This window comes from Hyaena hyaena, unplaced genomic scaffold (genome assembly GCF_003009895.1).
Source record: "Hyaena hyaena isolate Hyena2069 unplaced genomic scaffold, ASM300989v1 scaffold_530, whole genome shotgun sequence".
Classification (NCBI taxonomy): Eukaryota; Metazoa; Chordata; class Mammalia; order Carnivora; family Hyaenidae; genus Hyaena; species Hyaena hyaena.
Window position 1 is genome coordinate 1,212,824 of NW_024081163.1, and position 20,697 is coordinate 1,233,520.

At 35.4% G+C, this 20,697-nt stretch overlaps 1 protein-coding gene across 2 annotated transcripts in view; it reads right to left on the reverse strand.

Annotated features, from left to right (window-relative positions):
• CWC27 (CWC27 spliceosome associated cyclophilin) overlaps positions 1–20,697 on the reverse strand; it is a 182,767-nt gene that overhangs the window by 85,707 nt on the left and 76,363 nt on the right. For both annotated transcript variants that reach the window (XM_039255499.1, XM_039255498.1), the window contains one exon: positions 8,327–8,430. In XM_039255499.1, the coding sequence (XP_039111430.1) occupies positions 8,327–8,430 (104 nt within the window). The remainder of the gene's footprint in view (positions 1–8,326; positions 8,431–20,697) is intronic.

Below are 20,697 nucleotides of genomic sequence, written 5' to 3' on the forward strand. Positions count from 1 at the left end.
ATTTCTTAGGACTTCTAAGAAATGAAGTATTCCATATAACTGAATATTTCACAAAAGAGAATCTTACTTTAATGGATTAAAATGATAACTTTATTTTTTTACCAATTAGGCCAATCTCTGTCTTACTAAACAATAAGTACCAACTAAACTTTTCTTAATTGAATAAGCATCAGTAACTTTCATACTGACATGCTCTCAAAGTATAAATACAGCAAATCCATAATATTCCATTTCTGTTAGTTCTTGTGCTTTCTAACTTACTGTCAAGTGGTAAGTTGACACCTCTTACAGCTGCCAGAGTGAATGTCCCTAGCTGGGCCTTTCGGTCTCACTTTTTTTTTTTTTTTAATTTTTAATTTTGTTTAAGTTCAGTAAAATAGTGGGCTAGCAAGATACACAGGCCAGTTCCTACCATGGCTTTTCTTTTGCTTGTTTGCTTGCTCATTCATTTGTTCGTTCATTCATTCAGTCATTCGTTCGTTCATTCATTCATTCATTCTTGAGGTATACTTCCTATACTTTAAAATTTCCACCTTTAAAGGATACTGTTCCTCACTTTTATTATTCTTTAATCTGTTTTGAACTTAGAACTGGATAATCAATTTGTTAGTACCACGTACAAAGTAAGAATAAAGAGTATTACTGATGGCTGGCCTGTGAGGCTTTCTGAGTCAGGTGCAAATATACTTTTGCTTTTCTGTGTAAATAACATTAAAAGTTGCACACAGGGGGTGCCTGGGTGGCTTCTTTAGACTAAAGTTAAAGTTAGACTAAAGTTAAACTTTAGACTCCTGATTTTGGCTTACGTCATGATCTCATGGTTTGTGAGACTGAGCCCCACATCAGGCCCCACGCTAACAGTGCAGAGTCTGCACTTCGGATTCTCTCTCTGTCTCTCTCTCTCTCTCACATAATAAATAAACTTAAAAAAAACAGAAGCACACAGATTAAGATAAGACGATGGGAAAAATAGGTCTGACAATTCTAGCCTTCAAGAAAAGAATGATGACTCAAGTACCTAAAATAAGTTAACTGCTTTGGAAAAAAGTACCAGTTTGCTTAGGGAGAGGAATGGATTCTGCATGGCATTAGGCACAACAGAGAGCTAGCATTCCAAAAGCGCTTCTGCTTCTTATAAAAACCAAGATTAAGCTAGTTCAGCATTCTATGTTAGACAGATGAAAAGTAGTCAAAAACTGTATACTTTTACAACCTATCAAGCCTGAGGGGCCCTAGTCGGACTTAATGCAGTGTTAAAAAGAGTCTGACAAAACTTGAAATGGCTCAGTGCAATTTGAGAGGTACAAAACACCCCAGGGATGTGTTCATGAAGAGGCTTTAAAATTCTTTCTTGATTTACAAGGTCAGATTGCCCTTCTTCCTCTAATTTCTGGCACCAGTCAGAAAACAGGTATTGTGTGCTTAGAACTTTGAGAAGAGGATCTGATACCTTATCTCTGCAAAAGTGATTTGAGAATATGTCCAAACCTGTATCTCTATGTGATTATGTTCAGTTTGGTACTAGTTTGATATAATAAAACTCAAAAAAACCCGGAAAAGACTTAGAGACAGAATTTAATGAAAAGGATTATACAGTTTATTAAAGAACCTGACGGAGCCAACAGAGGGAACCGACCCTATCTCCAATTATCTATCGATCTTATTTAAAACTGATACAAAAACCCTACGCATAGGCTTGGATGACTTTAGCGAGACTCCCAGGCTATAAACAGGATTGTCCTATAGTATATCTCTTCTGACATTGCTGATGTCTAAAGAAAAATACTACATTGCTTGTTTACCTAAATGGGAGCATTAGAACCTACTGCAAATTCTGTATTCAACTGAAAATATCATTTAACAGTTTTGAGTTTTAGAGTCAAATTTCACACTATCATAAAAATTCTAATTACAAACTAAAATAATGTTTTTATTCCTCAATGTTCCGTTTCTTTCATTTAGTACAGCCTTCTTTTATACATTATGTGAAGACTTTAAATGTGTACAGATGGCAAGTTAATGGCAAAATTATGAGATTATACTTATGTAATGCTTTTCTTGTAATATCGAGGTATAATTTATCTGTTATCTGACAATATCTTTGTCATATAAGGAATAGGAGGCTTTCAACTTTTCTGGGAAAATCGTAGAGACAATGGATGGTCCTATATACAGTTTTACTACGTAGAGAAGCTTTGTTCTACATTAAAACAGGTTAATAGGTTGGTTCAACTGTAAGTGTTATCTTTTCATATTAGGGCAGAGATGTTAAGAGGTTTTTGCCCTATAGATTAATATTCTGGCGGGGGGGCAGCTTTGTTGGGGCATAACTGGTGTATAAAGTGCTGCATTTGGTGGACATGTCACTTTGATGGTTTTGGATGTGTGCCTATACCGATGGCACTGTCACCACAGTCAGGTAATGTCAAACAGCAATATATTCAAGAGTGTTCAGTTGTATGAGGCCCCAAGCATTTATTGATGTAAAACAAACAGAAGTATTTTATTTTCTGCCATAATGGAATTGAAGGGGTTAACAAGAAGTAAATCCTTAACAGTAAAACATAAAAATAGGAATAGCAGATTTTATCTTTAACTTATATATAGAGAAACAGATGGGTTTTGATTTTAAAGTAACTTGCCTAAGGTGACAGAAGAGACTTAGAAGTATGCTTGTAGTTAGAATATAAATTCCTGTTTGTCTATACAAATCTGACTAAGGATCTAGCCCAAGACATTGGGTAAAGAGTATAAAACCAAAGGAATATTACTCTCTGATTAAAGGTTTCCTAAGATGACAGAAGCCCCAATAAAGTATCACATCTAGTAGAATACCTGGCTAAATGCTAAATAGGAGGCCTCCATTCACATAAGAAGGCCAAAACTGGGTAGATTAATGCACAAGCATTAGAACACAAAGCTTTTTTGCTCTGATGTCACCCCCCCCAAGTGCTTTTAATCTGAGGATAATACATTAAATTCTAAAATGAAGTAGCAATAGTCAACAAGTGTTAGACTTGCCAGATAAATTCATAAAATCAGGAAGAAATAATACTACTGGATGTCTTACTTAAGAATGTAGTCAAGCTCATACTTTTTAACAAAGAATAGGATTATAGATATGTAACTTGGAAAGCACATGAAAAGAATGTTTATTCTGAAATGTTGATTTATGTTGTATTTATATATAGCTATATTGATTACAGGCTTTAACTGCAACTAACACAGTATTAAAATTCAAAAATTCCATTTGTAGGATTTGGATAGGACAAAATGAAACCAGAAATAGCTATACTTTTCTTTTTAAAATTTAAGATTATTTTTATGCAGCACTGTAAATTTATTAAAGGTCTTCTCATTATCTAATTTACTTCTTACAAGAACCTTGAGGGATACACAAAGCATTTTCTACATGGATATACGATAAGAAAATGGACTCACACAGGCTTAAATAACTTCACTGTTAGTAAGTGGACTTAAAAGTCTTAATACTTTCCTGTTTATTTTTTGAGAAGATATAATATTCTAAAGTATTCTTATAACCTTCAGTATTATATATAACAAGCACTTACTATTACTATCAAAATTATTATTAAAAATACCAAAATTGGGCACCTGGCTGGCTCAGTCAGTTCAGCATCTGACTTCTGGTTTCAGTTCAGGTCATGATTGGTTCATTTCTGAGTTCAAGCCCAGTGCACCAGCCCTTGTGCTCCTGGTGTGAAGCCAGCTTGGGATTCTCTCTCTCTCTCTCTCTCTCTCTCTCTCTCTCTCTCTCTCTCCCCCCACCCTGCCCCTCTGCCGCTCATGTGCATGTGCACTCTCTGTGTCTCATAAAATAAAAAATTTTAAAAATACCAAACTTAATGTGTTTTTAGACTCTCTATATAGCAAATGTGGTACATGCATCCAGATGGAAATTCATTTGGAAGACAGGTCTATATTATACAACAATTTACATACCAAAATATCCAAAATGCTCTTTTTAATATATATTATCTACTTCTGAGTTTGTTGGAAAATTAAATTTCTAGATATAGAATATAATATTCAACAGACCAAACCATCCAGAGTTGTTGTAATACTCAGGTAATTTAGTCTTGAATTAAAATAAAATGTCTTATAAAAGCCAGATATGAAGGGGCTTTTATAATGCAGGGGCACTATATGCAGGGGTGCGTCAGTAGCTCAGTCTGTTAAGTGTCTGACTCTTAACCAACTGATTCACCCAGGAGCCCCTAAGCGTCTGATTCTTGATCTCATTATCTCATCATTCATGAGTTCAAGCCTCATGTTAGGCTCTGTGCTGACAGTGCAGAATCTGCTTGGGATTCTGTCTCTCTCTCTCTCTCCCTGACTTTCCCCTGCTCATTCTCTCTCTTTCTCTCAAAATAAGTAAATAAATAAACTTAAAAAAAAAAAAAGCCAGATATGCAGCCATATAGCCCAATCAAGAAATCTTTCTTGAATTGGTTTAGCTGATATATGAAGTTATAAAGCCAAGGTCAAATATCACTTTCAACTTCTTTTCATGGAATAATCTTATGAAAATGCTTATGAGAACCTTTGGATCTGTTCCCAGAGTTTATGTAGTTCTAACCATGGAATATCTTTCACCTGGGAAGACAGGCTAAGTTCTGACAAATATTCAGGGATACTTAAAATTCTACTTTGTTTCCAAAATCCTGTGCAGTGAGATGTCTCATGGTATCATTTTTAATCATGGGGCAAGAAGGAAAACTAGATTTAAAAACTTCACAGGAACATATTAATTTCAAATATAATATAGTGTTTTGCTGAAATTCACAAGTCTTACATAATAAATTAAAAAAATATTTTTTTAGTGTATATGCTGCTGAAGTGAGCACTAAAAAAATTTTTTTAATGTTTATTTTACTTTTGAGAGAGAGAGACAGAGAGACAGAGAGTGCAAGCAAGGAAGGGACACAGAATCTGAAGTAGGCTCCAAGCTCTGAGCTGTCAGCACAGAGCCTGATGCAGGGCTTGAACTCACAAACTGTGAGATCATGACCTGAGCCAAAAGCAAGAGTCAGATGCTTAACTGACTGAGCCACCCAGGTGCCTCCATAATAAACATTTTTCTATTATTAGCCATACTAGTCAATTTAAAAAGGTCAAGTAAGTTTAGAGGAAATACAATTCCAAGAAAAAGGTAATTTGTAACGCATTATAGATAGGAGCTAAAAGCAAATTTTGTTCAGCATTTTAACAAGATGGTGATAATACAAAATTGCTCCTAATAGCATTCTAAAATTATTAGAATCAAAATAAAAAGACTGGCTTACTGCCTAGACCTTGGTTTCTAAATACAATGGAAACCAGAATCCCTTGAAGTGGTTGATTCCAGGCCTGGAGAAGGGAAACCACAAGATCAATCTGGAGCTTCTTGTGGTAGAAAGTAAAAATGTACTCAAAGTGGGGAGCCGGTTGAAAAGACATAGGAGCCAATCTGAAAGAACTACTAATGACCATTTCTGGTACTATCTGAACAATAAAATAAATAATGATAGTTTGGGATGATAACACATAGAATAAAATAAATTTTCACAAGTCCATATTGATATAAATAACTAAGTAAAAAGAGAAAGATAGATATAAAGAGACATTTTTCTTAAAGAAGAATTCTAAGTAATAAAAGTAGTAAGAAACAGGAAAATAAAGTCATCCCATTAGAACCCCACAGTAAATAACTGTTGCCTATAGGCAAGATCCACCAATGGATACTAAAATTAGTGGAGGTAAGTTTGAAAAGAAACAGAATAGATAGTCTCAAAGTATCTTTCCCCAAATACTTAAAATCTCAAAGGGAAAAAGAGTAACTTTAGAGTGTAGCAACTCAACAGACACCACTTTAAATTAGTCATCAAGGTAGTATTACCAGTAAAAAGACAACAGATAACTTTATAATGCAGTGGGAAGGACATATCATTTCTGTGGCAATCTTGCCAACAACAACAGCAACGAAAAAACCACTCTGCATAACCTTAATTTAATCACAAGACAACATCAGACAAACTCAAATGAGACATTTCCACAAAATATATAACTAGGACACTTCAAAGTGTCAAGGACATGAAATATAAGACTGAGGAACTGTCACTGATCAGAGGAGAGTAAGGAGTCATATGATGACTCAATGCAATTTGGAATTCTAGATGGAAAAATAGAACAGAAAAAGGACAATAGTGGGAAAACAGGTGAAGTTCTAATTAGCTCTGTAGTTAGTCAAGAGTCAGGTATTAACATCAATTGCTTGGTTTTGATCATTGTACTGTGGTTATATAAGACCTTCATGTGAAAGATATTTGGGAATTCTGTTATTTGCAACTTCTCTGTAAGTCTAAAATTATTTCAAAACAAAGCAATCAAAAATAAATAAAATGACCCACTTTTTGTAGAAGATAATTTTAAATGATATTCAGATTTAAGGAAAATCCAGGATGTTTCTAGAAGATACAAGGAAAATTAAATTTAGAAAAGTAATTCCTAATATAATTCTCTAATTATGGCATAACAAAATGGTTTTATATGGCTTTCTCATCAATAGGCTGAAATAAGCTCTAGAAGAAATCTTCTCTTTTGTGTTAAGAAATCATTCTAAGACTCAAACCTTTCTTTAATTGCATTTAATATTTCAAAGGCAGATAAATTAAAATAGCACTGCTTATATCTAATAAAAGCCTTAACTATAGAGCACTATTATAGTAATTATTTCCTATTCTCTTACTTCTACTAGATCATGATCTATAAAGGTGAGAACCTCCATCCATTGCCAACTTCATATGCCTAGTCCTGCATGGTTCTTGAGAAATGGGGGTACTAATAATTATTTGCTCAAAAATGAATTAAAATTTAAGTAAAAGATCTTTCTAGTTAAAAGGGATTACTGTCATACATTTAAAATGATTCTAATTTTAAGGAACAGTAATACTCTGAGAAAATTATGTCTAAACTTAAAAATAAAATAACCCTCACTATACTTCTTTCAAATCTCAGTATTTTCAATAGAGCTTGTTTCTGTTCAGGGTTATACTTTACCTACAAGGCCTGGTCACACATAAGTTTATACTTTCTTTTATTTTATTAAAAAGTCTTTTTTAATGTTTATTTTTGAGAGAGAGAGCATGAGTGTGGGAAGGCAGAGAGAGAGAGGGAGACACAGATTTCGAAGTAGGCCCCAAGGCTCTGAGCTGTCAGCACAGAGTGTGATGCAGGGTTCAAACTCAAAAACCACGAATTCATGACCTGAGCTGAAGTCGGATGCTTAACCAACTAAGGCGCTACTAACCTTTCTTTTAAATCCAACTTATAATTTATGTCACTATGGGGAGTTAATTTTTTAGTAGTTTCATTCAGATATATTTTGATGACTTTTAGTTCTTCATTAAGTATCTGCCTTTACTATAACAGTCACTGGGGGAATTGGTGCAAATAATCTACGAACTGTGTCCTTTAGACAGTTAGGTGGTATTACCTGTGCTACTTAAAATACATACTAATGCTGGGGCGCCTGGGTGGCTCAGTCAGTTAAGCATCTGATTCTTGATTTCGGCTCAGATCATGATTTCGCAGTTCATGAGATTGAGCCCTGTGTTGGGCTTTGAGCTGACAGCTTGGAGCCAGCTTGGGGTTCTCTCTCTCTCTCTCTCTCTCTCTCTCTGTTTCTCTCTCTGCCCTCTCCTCCTGTGTACCTACCCTGCTTGTGCTCTCTCTCTGTCTCTCAAAGTAAGTAAACTTAAAATAAAGCCCTTTTAGTCTCATAAAAATCATAGTAAAATGAAGCACATATTTAACCTGTATAAATAGCAGGGTATTATTTTGATTAATTTTTGATCAGCTTTATTGGTATTTTAGATTTTCAGTCTTAGCATAAACAAAAAAAAAAAACAAAAAACAAGAGTTTATATTTCATACTATTCAAACCAATGCACAAATGTTTATACAAGTCCCAAACATAGGGCCTAAGTGCTTTTTAAAAATGTTTTAAAGGGTATGCAATATAAGACATGAACATTCCATTCTTGTGCACTCCTACATATGTGTATGGCAACATTTAAGTTTTGCCTGATGTCAGGTCTCTGTTAGTTTCCATTAAGCTTTTTAGAATAACAGTTATGATCATGTTTGAATTTACTTTGTAGACAAAATTCTAAATGAAAATTTATTTTATTGGCTAACTGTCCAAAGAAAGTATTAAAAAAAAAAAAAAAAGCAAAACTCAGGAAGGAGGGAGGAGGGAAAGAGGAGGAGATGGAGAGGGGAATATTGTACCAAGTGAAAATAAAAACCTGATAAATATCCTTACCTTCACTTTTTTTTTCTGCTTGTTTTGCTGCATTTTCTCCTTTTTTTTGTTTTGCTGCTAAGAGTTCCCGCTTTAACTGTCTTGCTTCTTTTCGGAGCTCATCACTATAAAGCAATAACAGTTATATAAGTATATAATACACTGAGAGAGATAATTGTTTTGCAAAAACAGGCATATTATTTTTCACATACACTAAATCCCTAAGAAAATCAAAATAATAATATAATTGATTTTGTTTCTTACCTGTGTATTGTGATATGGAAACATAGCTATAGAATACTTTAGAAGTTGTTATTTTTTGTAATAACAATATAATATTGATTACCTATGAAATATACTCCCTATCAAGTATATCACACTTAAATAGATAAATGATAAATGTCCCAGTGTTCTAATTCACTTGCCAATTTAACATTCTAGTTCCAGTTTAATTCATGAAGATCTTGAATCGAAACAAAATTTTAATATAAATTACATTCACTAAACTTGCACATATACAAAAAGATATGGCTTTAAAACTTGATGGATTCATGGGTCACCTGGGTGGCTCAGATGGTTAAGCATCCAACTTTGGCTCAGGTCACAATCTCATGGTTTGTGGGTTCGGGCCCCGCGTCGGGCTCTGTGCTGATAGCTGAGCTTGGAGCCTGATTCGGATTTTTTGTCTTCCTTTCTTTCTGCCCCTCCCCCATTCATGTTATGTTACTCTCTGTCTCAGTAATAAACATTAAAAAAAAAAAAAACCTTGATGAATTCCTGAACTGGCGCCAGTAACTACCATTTATTAAGCAATTACATGGTAGGTGCAGTGCTAAAATGTTTTTAAACTCAATTAATTTTTGACCCATTTAATACCACAATTTGGCAAATAATTTCCTCTTCTGTGAAACCTACAAGGGTGAGATATTCTGATGATTAATACAATCATGTATTAAAGGTAAACTGAGATGTAAATATTGACTTTACTACAAGTCACTAAGTGGCTAGTTTCTACAAAGCCAGTTTTAGGGCTGATTCAAATTCATGTGCTTGGAAAAAATTACCCATGACATGAACTTAGGGTCACTTATGGCCAGTCAAAACTTTGAATGTCAGGCATCCACACTATTTCTATAAAAGCTAGACTGGATAACAGATACTCAAAGAATCACTTTAAACCCAAGCAAGCAACAAGTCTAGAAAAATTCTCCAAAGACCCCCAAGCCATAGTTTAGTGGGATCTTAAATCTAAAAATTTCATACTGATTCAAACTTTGTGCTTCTTCCTGGTCCCCAAATCTCACACTTTATTTTTCTTCTAAAGTATATCACATTATCATTTACCAAAGTAATAGGTCTTACAAAGGGCACAACTCAATTCTTATTACCTCTTTTCTACATCAAACACAAATAGCTATATTTTGTACATGTGTGGCCTCCAAGATCCTGAATTTTGAAAATTCCCTCATTGATTAAAATCTCCTAACTACCTACTTGGGGCACCTGGGTGGCTCAGTCGGTTAGAAGTCCAGATTTGGCTCAGGTCATGATCTCACAGTTTGTGGGTTTGAGTCCCGTGTTGGGCTCTGTGCTGACAGCTCAGAACCAGGAACCTACTTCAGATTCTGTGTCTCCCTCTCTCTCTGCCCCTTTCCCGCTCTTACTCTCTCTCAAAAATAAATAAACGTTAAACATTTTGTTTTGAAAAATCTACTACCTACTTTCTGAGTTTTTCATTGCTATTGAACCTGTGCTCACTCAATATAATAATAAAAGCCAACTCCTTCATAGTTCATTATCCATCAGCCCTATTCTAACCCAACTGGCTCTCTATCCATTCTAGATGATATGGTCAGCTATTTCACTGATGTCCTCACCAGCACCTTTAATTTCCTTGACTTCTTTGTCCTTATGAATATGTCATAATTACCTAGAAGAACTTGTTCACAATATGCTCCTAGAGACAAACTTCCAGAGAATATTATTTTGTTAGATGTGAGATGTTGCCTAGGAATTTGCCCTTGTAACAAATTTCCAGTTGATTCCAATCCACATCAGGTTTGGGACCCAGTACAGTAGAACTGCCCTATGGCAATTATCTTCTCTTCCTTATAACCCCAAGCACTCCTACTTCACTGATCCTTTCATGCAGCCAACAAACATACTCAAATTTCCCTGGACTCTGCTCCAAATCAAGTGATGATTATCTTTACCACTGGACTCTGCCTGAAAGAACAGTTTATGTATAGAGTCTACTTTCTCAGCCTCAAACTTCTTAATCTCTTGCAATCTATCCTTCTTATACTCTGCTGAAACTGCTTCTGTATCAGCCAAATTCAATGGCCTTTTCTCAGTCTTCCTTCCTCTCCTTGGCTTCTCTACCATTCAGTATTAACCACTCCTTCCTTCTTGAAATTCTAGCCTAATCAGACTATGTTCCATTTTAGAGTATTGATTCTCCAATTCTTATTCTAATTACTCTTTCTTTTGTCAATCTTTACTTCTTGGCATTTTCCCCATTTCTATACCTTGTACAGTGTCATTTTATCTAATCTCAAAAGATCAAATATCACTTTTATTTAGGTTATTTCCCAATCTAGATGTTTTGCTCTGATATTTTGGTCCTGCATTTCTAACTATTTGTTACAAATCTTCCTGTACATTAGTGCTGTCCAACAGAAATATAAGGTATGACATATATGCAATTCAAGTTTCCTAGCAGCCACATTAAAGAAGTGGCAAAAGGACAGAGGTTAAATTAACAACTTATTTTAACTCAGTAACTTAATGTGTCCACAGTTTTATTACTTCAGTGTGCAACCAATATAAAAATATTAATGCAGTATTCTACTTTTTTTGTTTTTTGGTACTAAATGTCTAAATCTGGTGTGTATTTTATAGTTTCAGCACATCTCAGTTTAAACTTAAGCCACATTTCAAGGGCCCAGATCTAGATAGATAGTGGAGGCGAGACACTGCAATGCTCCAACTTGAAGTCATCTCCTCCCTGCCCTAATCTGTTAGTTTTCCTGAAATCCCTATTTGAATGTGGAGCTATTTTCCTCCTAATGACCAGACTTTAAACTTCCTCTGGGACTGTCCCCCCGCCCTTTCACTGAATCACTGTCGGAGTATGTCATTTTCCAATCTCTCTCACGTATTATACTCCTCTTGACTCTCAACATCAATGCCTAATTTCGGCTCACATTATCTATATCTCAGATAAATTACTTCCCATTTCTTGAAGTTATATGAGCACAGGGAATAGCAACCACATCTTTATTCCATCCACTAAATACCACTATCTTTTATTATACTAATTAAAAAATTTTTAATTTTTTAAGTAATACAGAAACTTAGATGATGTTTTCAGAATACTAAGGTCTCTGAGGGGAAGATTACTTTGAAAGTTGAAGAGTAAATGCTGCATTATGGCTAAACAAACTAGTTATGAGTCATTTGAAGTATGCAACGAATAAGACACAATGACAGTATATACTGGTTAGGGGCAGTAACGCACAGTTATCAAAAGGATTAACTTTGAATTCAGAAAGTCCTGATTTAAAAGCTAACTCTAGGGGCGCCCGGGTGGCATAGTTGGTTAAGCGTCCGACTTTCGCTCGGGTCATGATCTCGCGGTTCGTGGGTTCGAGCCCCGCGTCGGGCTCTGTGCTGACTGCCAGCTCAGAGCCTGGAGCCTGTTTCAGTCTGTGACTCCCTCTCTCTCTGACCCTCCCCTGCTCACGCTGTCTCTCTCTCTCTCCTAGAAATAAATAAAACATTTAAAAAAAAAAATAAAAGCTAACTCTAACACTTATTATATGAGTGGCCTAAGAACAATTACTTTACTTCTCTGAGACTCAGTTTCTTCAACTATAAAATGGGGGTAAGATATTTAAAATATTGGTTACTCAATACAAATGAGTGTATTTGTATGGTAGCTATTATTATTTAGATCGTGTTAAAACAGCATTACAGCTAAGCATTGTTTGTAATGTAGGAATATTTCTTTATCATGTTATTTACTACAAATTAATCCTACCTATACTACACGTGGAGATCAACTCTTCATAATTTTTATAAAGGGCAACAAATGTATAATGCCAGCTTCTAAAGAATCTATCCCTAAATAGTCACACTTAGATGCACTATTGAAGTAGTCATAATGACAGCTAGTGGTGCCATATCTGACTTTCGCTCAAATCATGATCTCACGGTTTGTGAGTTCAACCCCACGTCAGGCTCTGTGCTGACAGCTCAGAGCCTGGAGCCTGTTACAGATTCTATGTCTCCTTCTCTCTCTGCCCTTCCCCTGCTTGTGTTCTGTCTCTCAAAAATAAATAAATGTGTAAAAAAACCTAAAAAATATTTAATAACATATAAACTGAATAACGACAAATCAAAACTCAAAAAAGACAAAGTGAGATAGAGACCGAAGTTCTATAAGATCATTAAAAGCCGCTTCATTATACTAAATTTTTCAAGTAATTCAGAATTTACAACAGTGTCAAAATCTTTCAGACTCTTCAAAGAACACTATTTGTTGGTACTTGTGGAATCCATAACTCTTGGAATCAAGTGTAAGTTTTTAAACTAGTCCTTAGGTCATAGTCTGTATATTCTCTAGGATATGATCTTATCCAGTGGTGCTAGAATATATTTAAACTGTTAAAATGAGAACAGAAGCTGTAAGCCTGGAGTACATGTCACCTTGGTGCTGCTAAACTGTGGGCTTGGTTTAGAGTCCAGGCAGCATCCTTTTGCCTTCAGAGCCTAGTTTCTGCTTGTGCGGTAAAAGACATGGCTTCTATAAGCTACTAGTAACTCTGAGCTAATTAGCTTTTTTCCCTAAGAGGTTTGTTTCTAATCTGAATTCACTTGAATTTTAATATGGTTTGTATTTTATGGTCTATATTATATTTTATTTTTGATAGAGAAAGAGTGTGACTGGGGGGAAGGACAGAGAGAAGGGGATAGAGGATCCAAAACAGGCTCTGCGCTGACAGCAGGGAGCCCAATGTGGGGCTTGAATGCATGAACTGTGAGACCATGACCTGAGCTGAAGTCAGATGTTCAACCAAATGAGCCACCCAGGTGGCCTGGAAAAAAGAATATCTTAAAAAAAAATTAGTCCAATAAAATATCAACAGCCTAGAAACCAGAGTGAAGAAGATGCAGGTATATAGACAAATATTCGGTCTCGATTTCCACTGGCTTTTACTCTTCCACATCCTGCTTCTCAAATGTAGGGGCTTCTCAGTAGCTTAGTCTCAACCCTCTTTCTTTTTCTCCTTTCTTTAGAAATTTCATCCACATTCAGGACTTCAATTCTATCTATCTTAATGTATTCAGTGCAGAAAATCAAGATTGTTAGCCTGATTCTCTTTACATATTTCCACTTTCAAGCTTAAATCGCATTTCTCTCTGCCAGATGGATACTTCCATTTGATGTTCCACAAATGCATCAGATTTACCATTTTAAAAGTCAGACCGATCATTTTGGTTTCTCAAAAAACACCACTCTATTTCTGTCTTTCCTATTTTTGAGGCCCCAAAATGCTAGTGTCAGGCCTACTTGCTAGTATTCCTCCCATACCTTCTACAGCGGATTAGTAGTGACATCCTTCCTTTACAAAGTCTCTTCTTTTCTGTGGTCAGAGACAGCTGTTTGGATTTTCACAGCTGCACTAATACAGCAGTCCTTCTACCTGGTCTCCATGCCTCTGGTTTGGCTGTTTTTCCATTCATGTAGCACACCTATGCCAAACCCTGCAATTCTACTCCCCTCATCTTCATAACTCCCTAAATCCTACTGAATTGTGCACTAATTCCTTTCCCAAGCATTGAGTCCCTCCCAATAGTTACCTTCAAACTACTATTTCAACCTTATCTCTCACACATCCTCTACAGTTACTCTAAATTTTAGCCAAAAACATACTAGTCATAATTACGTTGGCAGACTTTAAGCTTCAGCGCATATACCCCTTTGTTCATGCTATTTCCATGACCAAAATGGTCTTTCTTCCGTATTTCTGCCTACTAAAATCTTCCTCAGCCTTCAACACTTCATAGAAAAAGTAAACTTGAGCACAGCATTGGGGCAAGGTTGTCAACCTCACTGAGCCTTGGTGTTCTCATCTATAAATTGTGGCTATATTCAGCATATGTATTTTAACAAGGTTGATCCAAAGATTAAGGAGTAGTAAGAGTAGAAGCACCATCAGCTGCTTAGAAGGAAGGGTTTTTTAATGACAGAATATACTCCAATAAACTCATGACAATCAAATTACATAAGCAATTTAAATAATTAAAACTAAGTAACCAATAATTTTAAGTAAAATTTGATGGTAAAATGATACTAAGTGCTACGCTATTAAAGGTATCTAATGTGATTGATGGTTTTTTAAATTTTTTATTTAAGTTTATTTATTTATATTTTGAGAGAGAGAGACGGACAGAGAGAGAGAGATAGGCAGACAGAGAGAGAACACGCACACGAGCAAGCAGGTGAGGGGCAGAGAGAGAATCCCAAGCAGGCTCCACACTGGCAATGCAGAGCCAGATGTGGGGCTCAAACCCATGAACTGTGAGATCACAACCGGAGCTGAAACCAAGATTCAGACACTTAACCCAGGTGCCCAGGTTTTTTCTTTTTAAAACTAATGTCCATTCCAAAAATTAAAGAAAACACTTCAGTAAAAATAGAGACATGTTTATCAGAGGACCTAGACCCAACATCACTATATGGCCACAAGAAGGCAATTAATTCTCCTTCTTTGCCTCAGTTTTATCATCACCCAGTATATTCTGAGAAAGGTGTAAATTCATATTTCTGAAATGCATAATCATAATTATACTATAAATGTAAAAAATGATAATACTCTGCAGATTGTCTTATTTCAACTTCTTTGCATTAAGGATCTTGACACCCATTATCTAAGGCAAAAGTGAGATGCCAAACAGTCATCTTCATCTTAGATACAAAAGTTGAGGTATAAAGACAGTAAGAGATTTTTTTTCAATATTGCCCAAGTCAATAATGGAATTGTAAACATGATACAGACTTCTAATTTCTTATGTGGGATCTCACTTAGTTTACTAACTATTCACTGAGTGAAAAGTACATTTAGACTGAATACCTTATTTTTTAGCTAAACATTTTTTTATATAACAAAAGACACTATGAATAAGTAACTATCCAGGAAGCTTTTATAACTATAGTATGCCTATATTTTTATCAGACTGTTTATATTACTTTATAGAAGTAGTTAAAAATCTTGCAATTTTATTTATTTATTTTTTATTTTTGAGAGAGAGAGAGAGACAGTGCGAGTGGAGAAGGAGCAGAGAGAGGGAGACACAGAATCTAAAGCAGGTTCTAGTCTCTGAGCTGTCAGCACAAAGCCTGATAAGGGACTTGAACTCACAAATGCGAGATCATGACCTGAGCTGAAGTCAGACGCTTAATTGACTGAGGCCCCCAGGTGCCCCAAAACTCTTACATTTTTAAAATTGTTCAGCTTTTCAACTTGAGATTGAAGATTTAAGATAGCAAACAATAATTATCTTACATAATTTTCAGTCCGTTTTTATTTTTTCCCAGATGCTTTTCTCATTTTCTCCAGTTTCCAGGAAGGTACCTTAGGAAAATTGAGTTATATCTATTCTTTTTTCCTATGGTATGGGAAATATTATCTTAATATTAGGGTGATGAACTCAAGCACTGACCTTTTCTAGCATTCACCTTCAAAAAATAAAAGGTAAGCTTGTTAAGACCTATTTGACATGCTTTTGAAAAGAACTTTAATCTACGAAAATGAAGTAGACAGTAAATGAATTTGTTTAGAGACCTTATTAAGCAAGCTGACAGCTAAACATATGTCCATTACAGATGATTGTTTCTTGGACCATACATGTAGTACTTGCAGTTAGCTTAAGCCTGCTATTTCCCAACATCTGATAAGAATTCATAACACATGGAAATGATTGCAAAGCAAACAGTACACCCTTCATGGTTTTTAGTCTGCTGCTTTAATCACAAAGATACTGAATCTGTTTGTAATGAAACAACAGCTTGGTTGTTGATGAAATCATAAAATAGCCATAATAGAAGCCTGTCAGAGGTATTAAAACTGTAAGTGTATGGCATGAGTTTTAGGCTTATGGTATCATCAGCAGGAGCAGGGATGGAGGTTTATCATCTATCGGAAGGTATACTGTGTTGTAGTTTATACATTAATTTTGAAAATATATAGACCTATCCAAGAATTATCTAACCGAATTAAATAAGGGAAACCTGTTGTATGTTTAAAGCTCTGCTTTAGCTATTGCTAGCAGGATGGCCTTAGACAACTAGGTTAAGCAATCTAAGGCTCAGTTTCTGCATCTTGAAAGGTGAAAAGCAGTAAGGTTGTAAGAATCGAATACAATTCCATAGAAATTGCTTAGCATACTTAACATGATCCTCGGCCTAGAGTATGTACTCAACATTAGTTTGCTTCTATTATTATTATTTATCTTACCCCCACCACAAACACTATTTCTATTTGTTCTATTTACAGAATCAATTAGTAACAAAATGAGGCCTCAGGCTAACTAAAGAGATTAAAATGGCATATCCTTTTCTCAAGAATGCACAGATTTCAAAAACTCACTGATAAGTTTTTGTGTCTGATGCACTGTTTGGATTAAATACCATATGCTATGAAAAAAAAATGCCAACAGTTTCAAAACACTAAAAATTACAAAACTCGCATATCCTAATTCTGGTCACTGAACACTTGGAACTGAATTGTTTATTTTCTTTCATTATAATCTAGTTGAGAAGGCAAAGAATAAAGAAATCAACTTAGAAAGAGATATATACTTACAAATTCTATGAGAGATGCTAATGGAGAACCTATATTATTTTAGTCTAAATGATCTTGGAAGACGTGTATCAAAAGATAGGCTTGGGGTACCTTAGTGGCTCTTTCAGTTATGCATCTGACTTTTCATTTCGGCTCAGGACATGATCTCGTAGTTTGTGAGTCCAAGCCCTGCATCGGGCTCTGTGCTGGCAGTGTGGAGCTTGCTTGGGATTCTCTCTGTCTCTCCCTCTCTCTCTGCCCCTCCCCTACTCACACATTCTCTCTCTCTCTTTCTCAAAATAAATAAACATTTAAAAAAAGATAAGGTTTAATCTGAAAGATAATGTTCTACATGTCCTTCATAATCTGTTGCACCAATACATAGGAATAGAAAGACTCCAATTTGCAAAGAAGGAGGAGTCTAAATGCACCTGCACGAGCCTTAAATCTTAAAACCTTACTCATTTCATACGAAGGATTACATTTATTTCTAAATAAAAAGTTTAGACATCTGATTTAGGTTGCCATTAATCTTTGTAAGATCTCTTTCAAATTTTAGAAAATGTTCTTTTACAAATCAGACTAAACAACAATGAATCCTGTACAAAATCATAAAATGTCCATACTGATAGGTGATATTGCTATTCTGTCTAAACACCAAGTAAGAAATTCAGAATCAAGCATGTTATTTTACAACAAGACCTTGGCTTGGCCAGTATTTCACAGAAGTGGAGCAAATTTGTTGTGGCAGAAATTCGGTCTTTGGCCATATGTCTATTCCACAATCCAACTTTACGAATGATATTAACTCAATATGAAAAACATGAGATTTCCATTTCCACTAAGGCTTCATACAAGGTACTCTGAAAACTCTCTTGCAATCAAACACCTAGGAGAGCTGGATAAAGTACATTTTAAAAGTAACAAATGCATAACTTAACTCTTTAAATACATAGTTCACTAAAAAACAAGGGGTTGAAAAACAAAAAGAGGACTGAGAAACTAGAGCAAAAGTGTCAGTAATCCAGGATTGGGTTTTAATGTGGAGTTTTAATCATTAGAACTGAATTACTACTCCTACACATAAACCTAAAGGTTCTCTACTCGTTGGAAAGGTGGAAATAAACACATCCACTAAAAAAAGCCACACGAAGACTACAAAAAAGGTTGTCTGTCTCAGGTCCATGCTAGTAAGCAGGTTCTCAAACTAATGAATATTCTCAAGATATCTAAGGGGTATTTTCAATGAAAATTACCAGTGATCTATAGTACTATAATGTGCCTGTTAACAGGAACAAAAGGCAAATTCTCTCTGAAGAAAGAAATCCTCAATCAGATTTCAAAGAACACTGAAGAGATCTTTAAAAACAACAACAACAACAACAACAACAACCTCCCAATAAAAAGATTTCACAATATCATTAATATATAAAGAAACAGGGCATTGTGAGTGAGATTCAGAGGAACTACAAATAATAGAAACTGACCTTCAAAATTTCAGACTGCAAAAATAAAACAAGTATGTTTATTATATGGAGAGAAGAAAAAAACTGAATACAAAATCGATATCAATAACTGGAAAAAGAATCAAGACAACTTTCAGAAGGGATATGTAGAATAGCTAAAATTAAACTCAATGAACTACTGAATAGCTGAAAAAAAAAGATTGAGTGAATTAGATATATCTGAAAACACACATAACACAGGATGCAAAACACAGAGGAAAAAAAAGTCAACAACTGTGGGATGTTAAAAGAAATGGAAGACAAAGTGAAGACGGTCCATTACAGGTGGAATTGCAGAAAGAGAAAAGAGAAACTGAAATTGAGATAATAATGTCAGAATTTTCCAAAACTCATGAAAAATATTAGTCTTTACATTCAGAAAGCTCACTGAATTCAAGCAAGATAAATAAAATGCAAATCCAAATGCAGACATATCAGAGTCAAAATGCGGAACACCATATATTAACCTTAAAACAACTAGCATAAAAAAAATAAGTGATTTAAAATTAAATACACCTTTTTCTTTGACAGAGAAGGTAGCCTGACTTATTGCAAGAATAAAGCAGCCATGCACTCATGCAACATAAGGCAGGAATGATGTCTTTCATTACTGTCATTAAAGCAAAGAACAAATAATGGCTGGAAGCTTAAGCAAAAATGATTATGGATTAGTCCTAACTAGCTTAACTCTTTCAAGAATGTGAAATAACAGGTCAAAGTTAAGGTTGGGACATATTTCTACTAACACACTAACAGGTTCTTACCCACTTTCTGGCCTATAATGCTGTCTTGGGTATAAAGCAGAAGACAAAGCAATCATAGGCATAGGATATATGGACAGGTCCAGGAGGTAGGAGGAATACTAACAGTGGCAAGAATATAAAAGATCGAGGGACGTTTAGTTAACAGTACAGTGAATCAACACCATTACGTGACTGCCAAAAAAGTGTGTATGATCATAGGTCTCATTAGAGAAGTACAGTATCCCCAATATGCATATTACACCTTTTGCAGTTGTTCCACAGCCCTTGGATAAATAAACATTTAAAATTCTGTTCTTTTTCATGCGGTCTTTGTTCTCCCAGCTTTTTGGTATATAAAAATTTCACTAATGCATATCCTCTAGCTCAGATTCTTTCCTCTGTGTCCAGTCTTCTAATAAGCCCATTCAAAGGCATTCTTCACTTCTCTATAGTGTTTTTAATCTGTACTGTTTCGTTTTGGTTCCTTCTCATCTTTTCTCATCATTTTGGTCTTCATCTCTCTGCTTATATTACCTATCTGTTCTTTGATGTGATCTCCTTTATCCAGTAGAGCTCTTATCATATTGATGAAGGCTGTTTCAAATTCCCAGTCTGATAATTCTAACGTCCTTGCCGTATCTGACTCTGATGCTTCCTTTGTCTCTTCAAATTGTGTCTTTTGCCTTTTGTTGTGCCTTGTACTTTTTTCCCGGTAGCCATTCATAATATACTAGGTGAAAGGAATTGCTGTAAATAGGCCTTCAGGAATGTGGTGGTGAGGTGTGGGAGAAGGGGATGCCCTATGGTCCTATGATTAGGTATTAGTCTTTAGTGATCCTTTGCCTCTGTACTGTGACTTCACAATCGTTTCTCGGGTTTGTTTTTCTTTTTGCTTTTGCTTTTGTTTTTTGTCCCCCACTAGGTGGGGCAGGATGGCTAGAGTGGGCCTTCTCCCACAAGGAGGGCTAGAGCTAGAAGAAGTTGGCTATTTCCTTTCCCCCAGGTAAATTAGGCTCTGATAATTCCCCAGCAGGTTAGGCTCTAGTTAACTATTTTTCCCTAAAGGCAAGCAAGAGGAATGTGGCATTCTGGTATATTTCAAAAATGGTTCCTTTTACCCTCTCCCTAAGGAAGCACTAACATTTTTTCCTGCTATATTTACTGTGAAAACCTAGTTGAACTCTCAGAGGTAAATCACACAATATTGTGGGGAGGCCACCCTATGACTGTATCCCCCTGGAGTTTTAACCTCTCAGGTTTGTCCACACTGAGACTCCGGCAATTCATCAGTTTAT